General features: G+C 40.9%; 1 protein-coding gene across 1 annotated transcript in view; it reads right to left on the bottom strand.

Moving 5' to 3' along the window:
- LOC126210086 (BTB/POZ domain-containing protein 9) overlaps positions 1-17,015 on the bottom strand; it is a 148,485-nt gene that overhangs the window by 19,807 nt on the left and 111,663 nt on the right. The window contains exons 7-8 of the mRNA XM_049939212.1: positions 15,539-15,768; positions 8,174-8,363 (exon numbers count right to left, since the gene is read on the bottom strand). Of these exons, the coding sequence (XP_049795169.1) occupies positions 8,174-8,363; positions 15,539-15,768 (420 nt within the window). The remainder of the gene's footprint in view (positions 1-8,173; positions 8,364-15,538; positions 15,769-17,015) is intronic.

Here is a 17,015-nt window from a genome sequence, read left to right as displayed (position 1 = left end):
TAGCCGGCACTACATATCCGAGGTGCTGGAGCCAGTTGTCCTTCCTTACCTTCAGGGCTCGGCCACAGCCATATTTCAACAGGATAATGCGCGACCACACGTGGCACGCATTGTCCAAAGGTTCTTCGTCAATAGCCAGATTGAAGTGCTTCCCTGGCCGGCTCGCTCTCCGGATCTTTTGCCGATAGAAAACATGTGGTCCATGGTTGCTCAACGAGTGACCCAGATTACATCCCCAGCTGCCACACCAGATGATCTTTGGCAACGTGTGGAAGCTGCTTGGACTGCTGTACCCCAGGAACACATCCAACGTCTCTTTGACTCAATGCCGAGACGTGTGGCAGCGGTGATCTCCAACAATGGCGGCTACTCTGGCTACTGATTCTGGCAGGAACCACATGTCACAGACGTCTGTAAACGTAATCATTTGATACTTGGTCAACATGTTATCTACAAAATAAATTTTGTTGTGCTACCTCTTGTCTTTCTTGGTGTTGCATTTACGGTGGCCAGCAGTGTATATTGAAAGCCAGTCAGAATTGGTGCTGACATCTCAATAAACACAACAGCTAGAGTGCAGTTTGGGAATGAATTCTTGGGTAAGAGAAAGATAAAGGAAGAAATGAATTAATCAGATTACAAACAAGCTAGGAAAGCAAAGCCTTAGTTTGCAGCAGATTACAGACTGTGACACCCACTTGAAACAATGCCCCACAACAGACTTAATGAAGGTATGATCACATTGATAGGTTCTCGGATGTGAGTGTCTCAAATGCTTGTTAAGTAACAGAACCCAGCATATTACTCTGGACAGCGAGTGTTCATCAGATTCAAGGCTATAGTCAGGAGTGTCCCAGGGAAGTGAGCTAGACCGCTGCTGTACTCACTGCTACCTAAACGATCTGACACTCTATGGTGGTGGATGTCTGCGACTTCCACATAATTGGTCAGCATGTTAATAGAGAGAGTGTGTGTGTGTGTGTGTGTGTGTGTGTGTGTGTGTGTCACACAGTCATATTCTTATATCCTGTTTTCTTTCTTAAAAAGTGGGCTACAAACTGGTAAACATTGGGGCAAGTGTTCCCAACAATTGACACACAGAGCACGTTTGTCCACAATAACTACCTGTGTGGAGTGATCATATGCAGCTTCCACACTTCGTGTCCACCCTGTGGTGGGACGACGTAAAACTGAAACATATGAATCAGAAACCATCGGTGGCGGGATGTGACGTTTCACATTGTACCTATGTGCCATTACTAATTTTCCCCAGGAAAAAATATTTTCTTCAAAGGCTAAAATGAAAGTGCCTGTATCTGTTAGATTATACTCGGGGCTTTTTGTATGCACGCCGCACTGTTTGAAATGAGCCCATAGTGCTTCATCTGCCAGGAGTGTTAGGTATCTGTGGAAGGAGACTTCTTGGACTATATTAAAAATTTTCTGTGGTGCAATGGTCACTGATACGTCACTCAGTCATTCACATGTCTGGAGACCAGTAGTGTGTGCAGCAGAGGAGGCTTTATTCAGTAACGATCCACTGTGCATTTTTCCACAGTGACTGAACTTCTCTAAATTTATCTCCAATGTGCCCCTCAAAAAATAATGGTTTCGTCCTCCATCTGTTTGAAAACATAGCAGGTATCAGATGAAATGTTTCGCTCCCAATCGTCTGGCCTGTCCCTCTTCCCACAGTATAGCAAGTTTGGGAAAGGAGGAAGATTAGCACCATCTTTATTGAAATTTCTAGACCTGTCTGATGACCTGCCAGATCAGAGCATCCATTGTTTAGGTTTAACTTGATATGTTTCATATGCAAAACATCCCCTTGATGTCACCCATTCCAATCCAGGATTCCCACCACAGAAGCCAGCCAGCTGCAACCAAGTCATCTGGCATGACAGTCATTGCCGGGAGTCAAATGCCCCAAGTAGACTCCTTCGCATGCCTGAGGAGTTAGTAGCTTGTGCATCAGCAATGTGATCCTTGAGTTGTCAGGAGGATCTACCAATAAGGCAGATAATGACCCCCACATAGGACTGGCTACCACACTGGCTTTTATGTGCATATATGAGACTACACAGTTTTAGTGCACACACGATCTGTAACACTGCATTCAGTAGGAGCAATTTAAGGTATTCTTCCCCTGTCAGGCCACACTACAGAAAAAAAATTGAGAATTTAGATCAAACACAAAAATTACTCCAACTGAAAGGTGATGTAAGGTAAATGAATGAATATGTCAAGAAAGGAAAGCCTAGGGGATAGCTACGTCAACATAAAAGGCTGCCACCATGAGAACATAAGGAAGAGAAGGAAGGATGGTTGGAGGAGAGGCACTGCAACACAAAAAAGGAAGTAGGTGCTGCATTAGTTTGCGGTCCCATGCCCAATACTCCTGAATGTTCCGTTGCAGACAGGCACAACAAAAAGACTGCTAAACAAGTAAGCGTTTGGCATGCAACTGTCTCACATGTAACCACTGTCTTCACAGCCAGAGGCAGTTGTCGTGTGTGACAGTTACATTTACGTGAGTGAGTGAGTGTGTAGTACAAATCTACTCTACTCTTTCCATAATATCATTATGCAGGGTGTATAAGTGGACAAGGAAAAAAAAAAAAAAGATTCTCGGATTTCCCGGTTTAAAATTTGCTTTTTTCCAGGTGTAAACCCACTTTTTCCGTGTTAAATGACAGTATATTTTCCCTCAGAACCGTAAAACTTGTCAATCCTTTGAACGGTTATGGTTTTATACACGGGCATAGAATTTCCTGGCACTTTAGAAAAGGAAACACAGGAAAAAAAAAATGTTTTGGAAAGATCTTTGATGTGCAGCAACTTGTACACTGCATATTTTCATATTACGAAAGTATAAATTCGATTTCCACCAAACACCGCATGTTACTTTCCGGAGACTGCGATGCGCTTTTGTAAGCCAGTCATAGCTCATGTCACGTGATCTCGCCAGCCGATGACAGCGGATATTCAGAGCATAGGACACATGATATAGTGTCGTGTCCTGACATAGGTGGGAGAGGGGAAAAAGGGGTTGCTGGTCAGTCTACGCTCTGGAGCGGTACAGAGCAGGAGGACAATTCACAGTGAAGGCATTTAATTGTTTTCTTCAATCTGAGCCAACACTAGTACAGGCATTTACTAGAAATGCAGATAGTGAGACTCGGTAGGGAACTCGTGGAGACTCTCGGACAAACAGGGTTTTTAAATAGTTGTTTATTCCAGACGGGACTAGCTAATACACTGGAGGCTAGCTCTAGGGTTAGAAAAAGCATGAGTAACATTGTTACAACAGAAGCCAGTGCAGAAGTCCCAGGAGTGGATGCTAACCAAAGTACCAAACACTAACAGTATCTTAAGGCAACAACTTAATTGCAAAACAATACATAATGAATGTGACACTGATCACTGAGGCACTCCAAGTGAGAGAGAGCAGACTTATGCAGAGCTGGACTGAGGCTTGAGTCGACGGAAGTGGATTCAGTGCCCAGATCATCTGACTGAGAACTCTGCCAAAATGCGAAATCTAGGGGTTTTAAAGAGTCATGTGGGGGCACTGTTTCTCCCCACTTAAAGCCATCCAGCCAGGTGCCTGACAATCATGGTTTAGTTAGGTCCCCACTACTGCCCCTAAGGTGGGGATGTTAATGCAGTTTGGTATCAACACTGTTGAGCTGAAAGATAAACGTAACTGCTCTGCCAAATAAGGCTTGCAACATTATTATTATACGTCATTCAGCCCCGCCCCTTGGGCTCCCCGGAGTAGGGACTGCAGGGTCAACAGTTTTTGGCATTTTTGCTATCTTTCTAACCCTTGTGAGTCTACTGACGTTGCTGTTCTCAGGGCTGGTATCAAGCTGGCTTTATACACTAGTACGTGCCTGTTGGTTACAAAGTTCTACGGTGACAACCTACTACAACGTCTAGACGACATATGACGTTACATGTTAATTCCTTGAAGAGTAACTAACGCCTTGGGAATGCGTCTGCATTTTCGCAAGGCTCTCCCCTTACTGTTTACTTCATGTAACAATATCTCTCCTAGTTTCGTCTGCCCTCAGCATCGTCTCTGCTTCCACGTCTTGGAACGCCTGTCCTCTTTTCTCACAGCTTCAAGATAACACTACAGTAGCAAGGAATAATTAATATATTACAATCTTCAGCCAATGGCAACATCACTGTTAAGTAGTGCAAACACACCAACAGGAAAAGTTAATGGTTTAAATTAATATACATAGCATTGCTACAAGAAAATCAAGCTTTCACATTGATACTGGGCTATAAGGTTAATAAGCTACAAGAGAAACTCAGCATTCACATATAATATTGATCTTTTTTGAAAGTATTACACTTTTAAGATACATCACACAAATGTGCCAGTAAAATTTTTAATAATGACATAAATGTCTAATCTTCTGGGCTCAAAATTCTTCTAAATGGCTCGTCATCAAAGAGATGATTCTTAAATGATAGTCAAACGCTCTGCGATTTAAGAAATTGATAGTACATTCTCGCACATAGTTCAACTTGCATAAAACTAAGTTTACTTTGAAAGTAACGCTTTACAAACCACCATTTATAATATTTTCCCGTGAACTGTTAGAAATTGGTCCGTTTCAGCAGTTGCCAGAAAGCACCAGCTAACAGGCGCAACCGTGCCTGCGCAGCTATGACGACGTAGGAGGCCCATATGTCCGTACGTGTAAAACATTAAAAGATCTTGCATTATGCCATAAAAGAAACAAGACATCAATGGATACTCCAAGAGCATTGGAATTTCGTGATCCATACTAAAATGTGCACATTTAAAGTGTGTGCTTAAAGTGCACGTTCATATGTCCAGATTCCCAATGAACTAGGCCTCGAACTGATATTAAGCTTTTCAGTGTGGTTTTCGGAATGTAAATTTTCTAGGGAGTACCAGTACTGTATTATCTCACGTTTGGTTTTTTATTATGGCATAATGCCACACATGTTGGAAGACGAAAACGTGCACTTGAAATGCAGCGAATAGTTGAAGCTAGCCAATAGTGTGGAATTTAAACACTTCGTTTCAAATACATTGCGTGCCTCAGTGGAAAAGATCAATAAAAGCCAAATTTCTTTAGCAAACTGATAAAAATGACTTCAGTGTTCTGCAAGGCAATTAATGTTTGACTGTCAGAAAGGTGGAAATAAAACAAAATCTGAAACTATTAACATATTTTAGACTTCTATAATTATGTTAATGTATTTTAATTCACTTAATAGCTCTCAGCCACAGAAAACCGTTTTGTTTTCATTTGATGTGAGAGCAGTAAACAAAGAGTAAACAGCAAAATCACTAAATGTGAACACGGGTCACACGAAGACTACCCCCTTCCCCACAATAACTCAAGACTGCTCTGCGCATCAGCCCCGGATCTACCGATACTTCTGAACTGGGGCAATACTAGATAGTGACGCCACCCCCCTCTTCCTCGAGCGTGTTAGACTGGATGTCAAAACTTTAAAAAATTGAATTTTCAAAAATATGTTCATTTTGTAGTGCACATCTCTCCGAAGAGTCTGATACATAAAACGTGTGTTCGTGGAAATGTAAGACATGTTATTTGGTCCTAAATGTGTCAAAACGCAGTGCCATGCCTCTTCACACAGCATTATTCTATCACACATCACTATATTTCACTCTGTGGAATTCAAACGTGCAATATTTTGTAATGGATGCTATCACACTGTATTCAGGGCAGTGGAAATTAAAATGTCCTGTGGTACCTCTCCTGCTCCCAGTCGGCTGATTTGACATCCTGTCCCTCTTTAAAAAAACTTGCAAGTAATACTGGATGGTATTATTTGTAATTGGGAGAACAAGAGTGCTTCAGAAAATTTGCATTGTTTATTGCCTACTAGCTAATAACTTGCTGTTTTGTGCGACATATAATTAAATATTGGATACATAAAACCAGTAAAGACAAGAGACAAGCAAGACAGTACACATTTCTTCAATCCTTAGCGCTTAGCATTTTTTTTTCTCTCTAATATTGCTACAGCTTTACATGCTGTGCTTTCCTTTGTGTGAAAGGATCTACTACCTCTTCAAAGTTCGTCAAACTTTTGCTACACGGAAAATCTAAATTATGCTGTCTAATACTGAAAAAGCGGTTAATACAAATAGTACCGAAGGCTAGTATGGTTTCTTGAGCTAATAACTTCTATTTTGTCCCTGTCCATTAGATAAAACAAAATAGGCCTTTCTAATATTGCAAAAAATGTATCTCACACACCAAATAAACGAGACTGTTTTGGTACAATTGGTCATTTTTAAAACACAACAAAATATAATTCACAAAGTACTAATATCAAATGTCTATTCAGGAAATAGTTTCACATTTCATTAATTCGCTCAGGTTTCTCAAGCACGAGATCGAAAAGTAGTAGTAGTACGAAATTTTTATATAAATTTGGAATCGTCATTCTTCCATGATTTGTGTGATGTCCCTATTTCTTCTCCCTCCTTGTTCTAACAAACAATCTTTTCATCACTAAGTCTGTAACTATTCCTGCCATTTTCGTAACTTATTCGCCAGCTACCTTCACTAACCCTGCCAGAATCACCGGTTTCGTTATCCCACAATTATTCTCTAATTAGGCGTTGTTACATGTTCGTACAATGTGTTTTCCACACTTCTTCCAGGACAGAACTTAAGAGGCTTCTAGCTGGGGATTGTACAAATTTTCTTGAACAGACTCAGAAGATTCATGTTTTATGCTGCAGTATTATTCTGCAGTAGTGAGATACAGTAATATACTTTGTTACAGTACTGGCTCTCACCAGCCACAATTACAAAAATTTAACTGAAAACAAAAACAATTAAAAATTCCCAGAATTTAAAAAATTTCCAGGTTTTTCCCAGATCTCCCAGTTGTCCTGGCTCGTATACACCCTGTTATACCATCCTGGATTTTCCATTGTTTAAGAATGTTTTATCTGCATGCCCTATTTTTTCCATATAATCACCTTCCAGTTCTACAGTCTTCCTCCAGCTAGACACGAGTGCATGTATGCCCTGTTGGTACTTGTCCTAGTCACAAAACAATGTCTTCATAATATGTCATCTCCTGGTCGTCCTCAAAATGTCTGCCATGAATACTATCCTTTAATGGTCAAAACAAGTGGAAGCTTGGGGGTTAGGTCAGCACTGTAGTGTGAATGACGTAACATTGTCCAAACCTGTTTGATGATGTGTTCTGAAATCCTCAAACTTTTAACAAGCCGAGCATTATCATGGTGAACTGAAACATCCCCCAGATCGTTATGACACCAAAGTTGCTTCGGTGTGTTGATGCTTATGAATGAGAACATCAATAAACTACAACATGTAAGGGACGCTGTGGGCAGCCTTCCCACCTGCTGCAAACTGTGGAGCTCTGCTGAACAATCTTCTGATGGCCTTCCCTCTGTGTTCTTGTCAACTATACAAATTCCACTGTCTTACAAAAATATTTGCGAATATTTGCCATCGTTTCTTTCTCGGCACTGAGAAACTCGATGGCAACATGCTGCTTATAACACACATCCCTTAGCATTTTGAAACATTACTGTAACTACACTATGCGTTGGAGGAAGCAAATTTTGCACATGTACTCAAGAAGCTTCAAAGAATTCATACCTCACGTTTCACCATTTGCAACACTGTTGTTGGTAAAAGAGAGAGAGGGAGAGAGAGAGAGAGAGAGAGAGAGAGAGCAAGACATTACTTTGTGGTGACATCCTTACATTTGTGATGGAGGAGTCACTTACTTTATACTACTACATAGTGAACAGTAGCCTCCAGTTCAAAGAATCAGACCACAGTCATGTTTACAACTATGAGCACCTCTCTAGGCCTGTTCAGGTGACAAGTGACAATGTAACATATTCATTTATATGTAATTGTAAGTAACAGTTCATTTCATTTCTGATTTAGATGTGTAATATTATACTCTCTCCCTTTTTCTTTCCTTTTTAAATGGATCATATGAGGATGACTTAGTAAAAAGCCAAAACCAGTAATGATACCGTTCTATGAACTGAAGCTGCAGAAATGCATAGCGATTATTCAGAAGTTTGCTGTTCTATTCAGATTACTACCAATCATGTTTTGCTTTTCAAAATGCACGAATTACACAAGACACGAACCTCATAGACGAAATCATGTAGGGCTGACCGAGTTGGACAACTATGGCACCGCTGCCCAGCTGGTGACAGGTGTAGCCTGAGTCCCAGTCATATGTCCTCGTGTCCCCGTTCAGGAGGGCATTGCGACTCCGACTCACACCTTCGATTACCGATGCGCTCTTTTCTATGGTTGCCACATTCTCTTTTGGAGCTGCAAAGAAGAGAAGTAAAGGATCTGAATAACAATAAGAGCTTGCTGGAAGAAACACACACACACACACACACACACACACACACACACACACACACACACAGGTAGTGTAAGAGATAGACAATCAGGTGACGCTACAAGTTTGCCAATGACAATCTCCTGAACTTATAAACATGGTTGCCACACATATTTGGCCTCCCCCTCCCCATGTCAAGATTTAGGTGGTTCTGGTTAGGTTTCTTAAAATCTTGGTTGCCCCAAATATTTCATTGTTTTTTCACAATGTCATGATTTCTGAGATGGTGGTTAGCCAGCTAACTGCACTGGAAAAGCAGAGTTCAATTGCATGCACTTTTACGAAGAACCACCTCTACTCTCAACCCCTTTCCACATGGGTCACACACCTGTGGCAGACCCAAGTGCAAGACCTGTCCCATACAGCACATCTTACCCCAGTCCTGTCACGTGCTTATCCTACGCTAGTAGAGGTGGGACTGCTGTGAATGCCGTCTCATCGTATACCAGTTCTTAAGCAACTCCTGTACAGCGTATTACGTGGGCATGACCACCAACCACCTGTCCACCTGAATGAATGGCTACCACAGTGCTGCTGAAAGCAGAGTTGACCACTCAGTGACAGAACGTGCTGCTAAGCACAGCATGTCCTGTTTCAGTGCCTGCTTCACACCCCGTGCCATCTGGATCCTTCCCCCTCCAATAGCAGTTTCTCTGAAGTACAAAGATGGGAGTTGTCTTTGCAACACATCCTCTGATCCCGTAATCTTCCTGGCCTCAATCTCCACTAGCCCCCTGCCCACACTGATCTCAACAACCCTGCCCTGGGACCGTAATGTTACTCCTCCTCCATCTATGTACACTCCTCCCCATACTCATACTCACACTACTCCTCCATTCCACGCCCCCTTCTCTATCTACTCCTCCATGTCATTGTGCATTCTGTGCTGCACAAAACTTCCAACACCTGCAGTCATAACAAGCTCACTACTGTCACGTTCCTATCCCACTCATCTGACTTGTTTTCCTCCCATTGGAACACAGCCAGGAAGAATAACTCCACTTGCTATAATAGCAATCTTAACATAAAAAGTTTCTCTCTTTCTACTCTCTTTTACATACGTAATAAATATACAACGCATAAATGAAATATTCTGCTTCTTCAAGCTGCATTTTTCCAGATTATTATTATCCAGTGCTGGCTGGTACCCATGGCTGTACTCACATAGCAGTAGTTTTGTTATGAGCGGTCATCAGTAAGCAAGCTAGTAACTTGTAAATATTTGGGTGTATAGTGGTCAATGTACAGATATATGGCCAATGTACTGATATATAATGAATGTGTGTATTATTTTACTGTATGCGCAATTAAACAGGACTTTTGTAAAATTATACAGAAAACTTCTCTTACTTATTAATGACAGTTTTAAAATAAATAAAGACCTGCTCCATTTTTATGCCTATTACAAAAACTAAATTAAATACAGAGTGTTTGAAAAAGGACTTTTACAACTTTGAAAATTCATATAAATCATAGTACCTACAGATGTGATTGTAGTATCAATTTGTTGGGAAATACATCAAGTTCTGTCTCGTGTAGCTCGCTAGTACCAAATCGCACCGTAAGGAGCACTGGCGGCAGTTGTGTTAAAGATGGCTGTTTTCACTGGACCGGAGCATGTTAGCTGTGCGTTTTCGTCTGAAGAATCAAAGTCAGTGGCAACAGTTCAGTGTAATTTCCGTACCGAGTATGCTAAAAAACTTCCTAGTAGGCCTACAATTTACGAGTGGCATAGATGTTTTGTAAAAATGGGGTGCTCAGTGAGAAACTATCAGGTCGTCAAAGCACATGTGACATCATCGTCTAGCAAGTGAGACAACGTTTTGTCAACAGCCCTGCAAAATCGACCCGGTGTGCATCTCATGACCTGCAAACCCAACATACGACTGTTTGGCATGTGTTGAGAAACAGTTTGCATTTGACACCATATGGATTGACAATTGTACAAGCAATAAAATACACCAATAAAATTGCTCACAAGGATTTCTGCACGGGTATGTTAAATTGATTACATGAGGAACATTTCTTGGACAAAATCATCTTTTCTGACAAGTCGACTTTTCACTTAAGTGGCAAGGTTAACATACGTAACTGTAGGATTTGGGGCAATGAAAATCCACATCAAACATTGCAACATGTTCCTGATATCCCTAAACTGACCTTTTTTGTACACTGACAAAAGAACAAAGTGTACAGCCCTTATTTTCAGTGAGAGAACCATTAACGGGATAGTGTATCTGGATGTGTTACAACAATTTTTGATACAACAGGTAGACGAGGATGCCAAAGAACAAAATGTTTACTTCTTGCAAGATGGTGCACCACTCCACAACCGGCTGACATCTGGGATTTTCTCAGAGACCACTTTCCAGGTCAATAGATTGGCCATGATACACCAATCACATGGTCCCCATGTTCCCCAGACCTGACACCATTTTTTTTGGGATTCATCAAGGACATCGTGTTTGCACCTCCTGTGCCAGCTTACCTACCTGAACTTAAGAGCAAGAATTTATGCCACCACTGAGCAAGTTACACCTGCAATGCTACAGTTAGTTTGGGAAGAAACTAACTTTTGATGGGATGTGTGCAGGATAACCAACCTAAGCCACATACAACATCTTTAGTTTAAAATATAAAAAAAAAAAAAAATAAAATAAAATAAAACCAAAAAACTGTGTGCTTCCCTACAAAATAACACTAAATCCAGCTCTATATCTCCTTTCAATAAATTTATATGAATTTTTAAAGTTGTGAAGTCCTTTTTGAAACACCCTGTATAAGACTGAAAATCACAAAATATCTACTACCTAACACAAAATTGATGTCTGTTTCAAGGAATCTAGTTTGGCACTAAAGCAGTATGCGCACCTCATAAAATTATTAAATAGTGCTACACGTATAAAGAAAAAAAAAAAAATTGCAGGTCAGTGCAGCACAATTTTTATAATATTTGTAGGCAAACAAACATCAGCTGCCTTCATGTGTCTGCCTGTAAGGATAAGCTCAGCTCCTCATCTGCCCTAACACACAATGCAGCATACGCAGCACAATGCAGCACTGCTGCTAAGCAGTGCATGCAGAATAAAATATCACGAGTGCGCATCTATGCGCCACACTACTGAAGTAGCTAAACAATGCCCAACATGTACATCATGCAACAAACTTAATGTTTTGTAACATGATTTTTTAAATTTAACCTATATTCTTTATGAGGATTCAAGTTATCTCCACACCAAATTTCATCAAAAAGGGTTCAGTGGTTTAGTTCTCAAAACATAGCAGACACAGTTACTTTCACATTTATAATATTAGTAAGGGATTCGTGTGGTTTGCAGGCTGCACATAACAGCATGAAGAGTTTAATTACAGAAATATTAAAAATTGAGAATTCCTGAAAACCACATGCACTTAAAAATTCAAATTCATTAATAAGCATTTGCTTTAAGACTGACTTATGTTATTTGAAAGTCTTTGGTTTCTTCTTTCCAACAAAGATCTTTTCTCGAAGCTGCATTTCAGAAGTTATCAGTATTTAAAACCACTGTCATCTTAAGAATTCTATACTGTTGAATTCTCAAAATGCAATCCTTTCGAAAATCCAGTGTCCTTGTATTGGAACCCTGGTTCTTTTTTCTACCAGAAATGTATGATTTCAACAAGTTAAAGAAACGATTCAATTGGTAATTGAGTTTCCACAAAATTCTTGCTGAACTTTGATTAACCCCAGTGATGAAAGCAAACACCCAAAATTAAGCTACATGTAATACAGGATGACAACCACGTGAAATAAAATAATCATACCTTCTGTATGGTTTGTGATAGGGCCTTCAAACTGCACAGCTGGCCACGGGGCATTATGAGCATCAGTATCCGCATGCACGGTTTGGTTTTGTGATGAAGCCCACTTCCCTTTGGATGGGTTTGTCAATATGCAAAATTGGTGCATTTGGGGGAATGATATTACGCATTTCGTGATAGAAAAGCCTCTTCACCCTCAATGAGTGACTGACTGGTGTGCAATGTCCTCAATTGGCCACCATATTCTCCAATTCTGAACAGGTGTCTTCTTTTTGTGGGAATAAATTAAGATGTACAGAAATAACTCCAAAAACAATTGCTGAGCTGAAAAAAGCCATTCAGGATGTCATTGACAACATCGCTGCTCTGACACTTCAGCCGGTCATGCAGAATTTCTGCTATTCATTTGCGCCACATCATCGTCAATAATGGTAGGCATATTGAACATGCCGTAACTTAAATTGAGTATCTATAGTGACATTTACATGTTTAATGAAGTGTCTGCGTGCCATAGTTTGTAACTAATTTACGTTTTTTCATACAGCCCAATAACGTCACTCTGTAAAAATCTTCATTCTCTAAACACACACACACACACACACACACACACACACACACACAGGCGCGCGCGCGGGTCAATCCTACTTTTATGCCAATATTTAAAATGTGATAATTTTGTATTAAGGCAATTTGTAAAAATGTTATTACATGTCTTTAAATAGGTGTTGTCGCCAATGCCAGAGTCAGTCTGCCTCCAGCATTCAAGGAGTGCAGTCACTATTTTGCTCAGTCAACGACGAGGAATTACCGAGAAACATGCATTTAGGTAGTTGCCACAGAGTCATGGGCTTATATAGTCACTGTGTTACGCAATGAGTAATTTCCTTAATAGCAATCTACAACTGAACATTCACAGAGTAAAAACACTGTATTATTGCCACTCTTTAAATTATGTTTCATTCATTGAAGTCTAGGTCACCTACTGACCTGTCGCATTACAAGAAAGAAGGTCATTATACAGGGTTTTTATCAATTATAGATGCAAACGAAAGGGACATGTAAGGGGATAATTAAACAAGCAAATAATCCTAATAATCAAGGGTACGAATACGGATGGTTTCCCCAACACGACATATTATGCCTCTGTACATGACGAAAGTCTGAGAGGATCCAGAATTACAGATATGTACTAGAGAACAAACACATTAAACAGGTATTCCACATGGTTACCATTTACGTGAAGGCAGGATTCAGCACACCTCCTCATCAATGACCTTACATGTTCAAAAATCCCAGAGGCACTGACAATGATAGCAATGTGTTCTCTCAGTTCATTGACACTATCAACAGGGATGAAATATAACCAAAGCTTTTAATATCCAATGGATTCAAGATGGAGGACCTGGGAGGCTACAATACTGATGAGTCATGACATACTCCTAAGGTTGAAATGTTATGTACTAGTACTTAGGTATTTAAAAAAAAAAAAAAAAAAAAATAATCAAACGAGGCTGACTTATCACTCTGTAATTTACATCTCACTCGTATTGTTTTGAAATAAACACTGGCATGACTGTACTTGTGAGTATCGTATTGGGGAAACCATTGGTTTCTGGACCTATATTTAATAGGATTATTTCCTTGTCTCATTATCCTCTATTTACCCCTTTTATTTGTACCTATGACAGGCAAACACCCCCCCCCCTCCCCCCAAGTGTACGACTGATCACCATTTATTTGGACATTGTAGATAAATGTGTGTCTCCAAGCTGGTCATAGGTTGTGTTCCTAAACTGAACAGCATAGAGACAGAAGTGATGACACTTTCTACAGGACCTGACCATCATTTTGCAGGACAATGCTCAAGCACGTATAGTGCAAGCTGTTACTGATTTGTTTGACTGATGGGGCTGCTAAGTGCTATACTATCTACTGCACTCCCGTGACTTAAGCCCTCTTAAGTTCAACTCTACTCTTAAACTGAAGGAAACACTTCACAACATTCACTTCAGAACTGCTACAAATTCGTCAGGCGATAGACCATGCCACCTGAACTGTCAACATCACTGGCACTGCTAAGAGTATCCTACAACTTCCACATCATTGGCAACGGGTTATACATAATGCTGGTAACTACTTTGAAGGTCAGTAAAACTTTGAAACACTTATCTACTTTATACAAGCTGTAAATAAATAGTTGCCACTATTTAAGTTCCAACCCTCGTATATGTCAGCTTAGATTTCAAGAAAATAATAATTCCAATACCAAAAAAGGTAAGTGCTGATGGGTGTATGTTTCACCATCAGCTTAACACAACAGAGACAGAAATTTCAACACAAATTATCTACAGAAGAATGGAATAACTGGTAGGAGCCAACCTGGGGAGTGATCAGTATGGGGTTCCAGAGAAATGTAAGAACATCCACTATACCAATTGTCCCCATAACTTACCTTAAAAGACAGGTTGCAGAAGCACAAACCAACATGGCATTCGTAGTTTTCTCTAAAACGTTTGACAATACTGACTTGACTACACTATTACTAATTCTGAGGTTATTAGGAAAAAAACACAGAGAGTGAAAGTTATCTGCAGCTTGTACAAGTTAAAATGGCTCTGAGCGCTATGCAACTTAACTTCTGAGGTCATCAGTCGCCTAGAACTTAGAACCAATTAAACCTAACTAACCTAAGGACATCACACACATCCATGCCCGAGGCAGGATTCGAAACTGCGACTGAAGCGGTTGCTCGGCTCCAGACTGTAGCGCCTAGAACCGCACGGCCACTCCGGCCGGCGCTTGTACAGGAACCAGACTGCAGTTGTGTCACACAGGGGGCAATCGTTGAGAAAGGAGTGGAATAGTACTGTAGCAAATCCACATTCTATTCAATCTGTACACAGCAGTGCGCAGTGAAAGAATTGGAGGAGGATTTTGGCATACAACCTTTCATCAAAGTGAAACTTTGTCGTCAAGGCAGTGACTCTAATAGATGAGAGAAGAGGGATTGCAGAAAAGGACTAAAGGATGGGCTAGATTGATAGAATACATCCTGAGCTGCCAAGGAATAGTACTTTTGTAATGGAAGGAAGTGCAGGGGGTAAAAAATGCAGAGGGAGAAAGCGACAAATACAGTAAGCACATTCAGATGTAGATTGCAGTAATGCAATAACAATAAAAAGATACAAACACTAACTGTTCACAGACTTATTAAAGTAAATTGTAATGATACAATCACCACTGCTTAGGACGATTGCCATACGATCAAAGTACTGCAGCACGTATCTGTTCAACTCACCAACAAGTCCATCCAGAAGTGGTGGCATCGATGCGGTATACATTGCCTCAAAGCTCACTACGTGGAACACCTTGTTGACAGTATTGTTGGTTCCCACGACCCTGATGTATCGCACCACTCGCGGCTCGAAGTACAGCCATTGCCAGGAGCGGCAGTAGTAGCGGGTGTGGTCAATTACACGGACCCAGTCCAGCTGATCCATGGATACTTCAATGTAGTATGAGTAGGACCTGCAATAGGCAGAATGGTTACATTAGGGACAATAATTTCTACAACTCAAGCACAAAATTTTACTTACCATTACACAGAAAAAAGTAATTCTGGCAATGACTATTATGCAAATCTGTTACTATAGTTTAATTTTTTTTTCCACAAGTTTAAAAAGCAATACCAAGTTTGGTTTAACCTACAGTGCACTCTGGAGGTGGTACTTAAAAGTGAAGTGTGAACATTGTTGTTAACGCAATAGCAGAAACTAAAGTTATGATGTGCCACAGGAACTACTAGTTTAACAAAATTCACACACACACACACACTTGAAGATTTTTTGTTTTTTTTTGTTTTGGTTTTTTAGGGCACAAAACTGCTATGGTCATTAGCGCCCAGTCTGTGACTTAGGAAACGGTAAAAAACGAAAATGGAAGGCAGCAGCAATGGGAACGAAACTCAAAAAATTGGAGAAACTAAAAACAGAAGGAAAGCTTAAAAATCCACTACAGAAAGGGGTTGGTTGTCCCCAAAAAGAGCTTCAAATGACTGATGTCATCTCACTGGCACTAATGAACTCTAGAACGTGATCGGCCAAGCGCGTGTCATCTGCTAAAATGGACGATATATCAGGCGACAGCTGTAGACGGGCGCGTAACTGGGTACAATAGGGGTACTCAATTAAAAGGTGTCTTACCGTCCACAGCTGAGAGCAGTGGGGACAGAGTGGGGGAGGATCGCCGCTTAAAAGATGTCGATGGCTAAAAAGACAGTGCCCTATCCGGAGTCTAGTTAAAATTACCTCCTCCCGACGACACGTTCAGGAGGAAGAGGTCCAAGCACAGGGAAGAGCTTTCACGTCCCGCAATTTATTATGGGGAAGTGTCGACCAATGTGCGTGCCATAAAAGAACAACACGACGACATAAAACGCTCCGTAGATCGCCGAAGGGAATCGATCGAATAGCTGGCCGAAGAAGAGAGACTGCAGCCTTGGCCGCTATATCGGCCGCCTCATTGCCACAGATACCAACGTGTCCTGGGAGCCAGAGGAATGCCACAGAGACGCTCCCCAAATGGAGCAAGCGCAGGCAGTCCTGAATCCGGTGGACCAGATGGTGGATAGGGTACAGAGCTTGGAGACTGAGGGGAGAGCTGAGAGAATCTGAACAGATAACATACTGTATCCGCTGATGGCGGCGGATGTAGTGGACAGCCTGGAGAACAGCGTAAATTTCCGCAGTATAAACCGAACACTGGTCGGGAAGCCG

Source organism: Schistocerca nitens, chromosome 10 (assembly GCF_023898315.1).
Source record: "Schistocerca nitens isolate TAMUIC-IGC-003100 chromosome 10, iqSchNite1.1, whole genome shotgun sequence".
Lineage (NCBI taxonomy): Eukaryota > Metazoa > Arthropoda > Insecta > Orthoptera > Acrididae > Schistocerca > Schistocerca nitens.
Note: the sequence above shows the minus strand (reverse complement) of the source record. Positions and strands in the feature narration are given on the sequence as shown.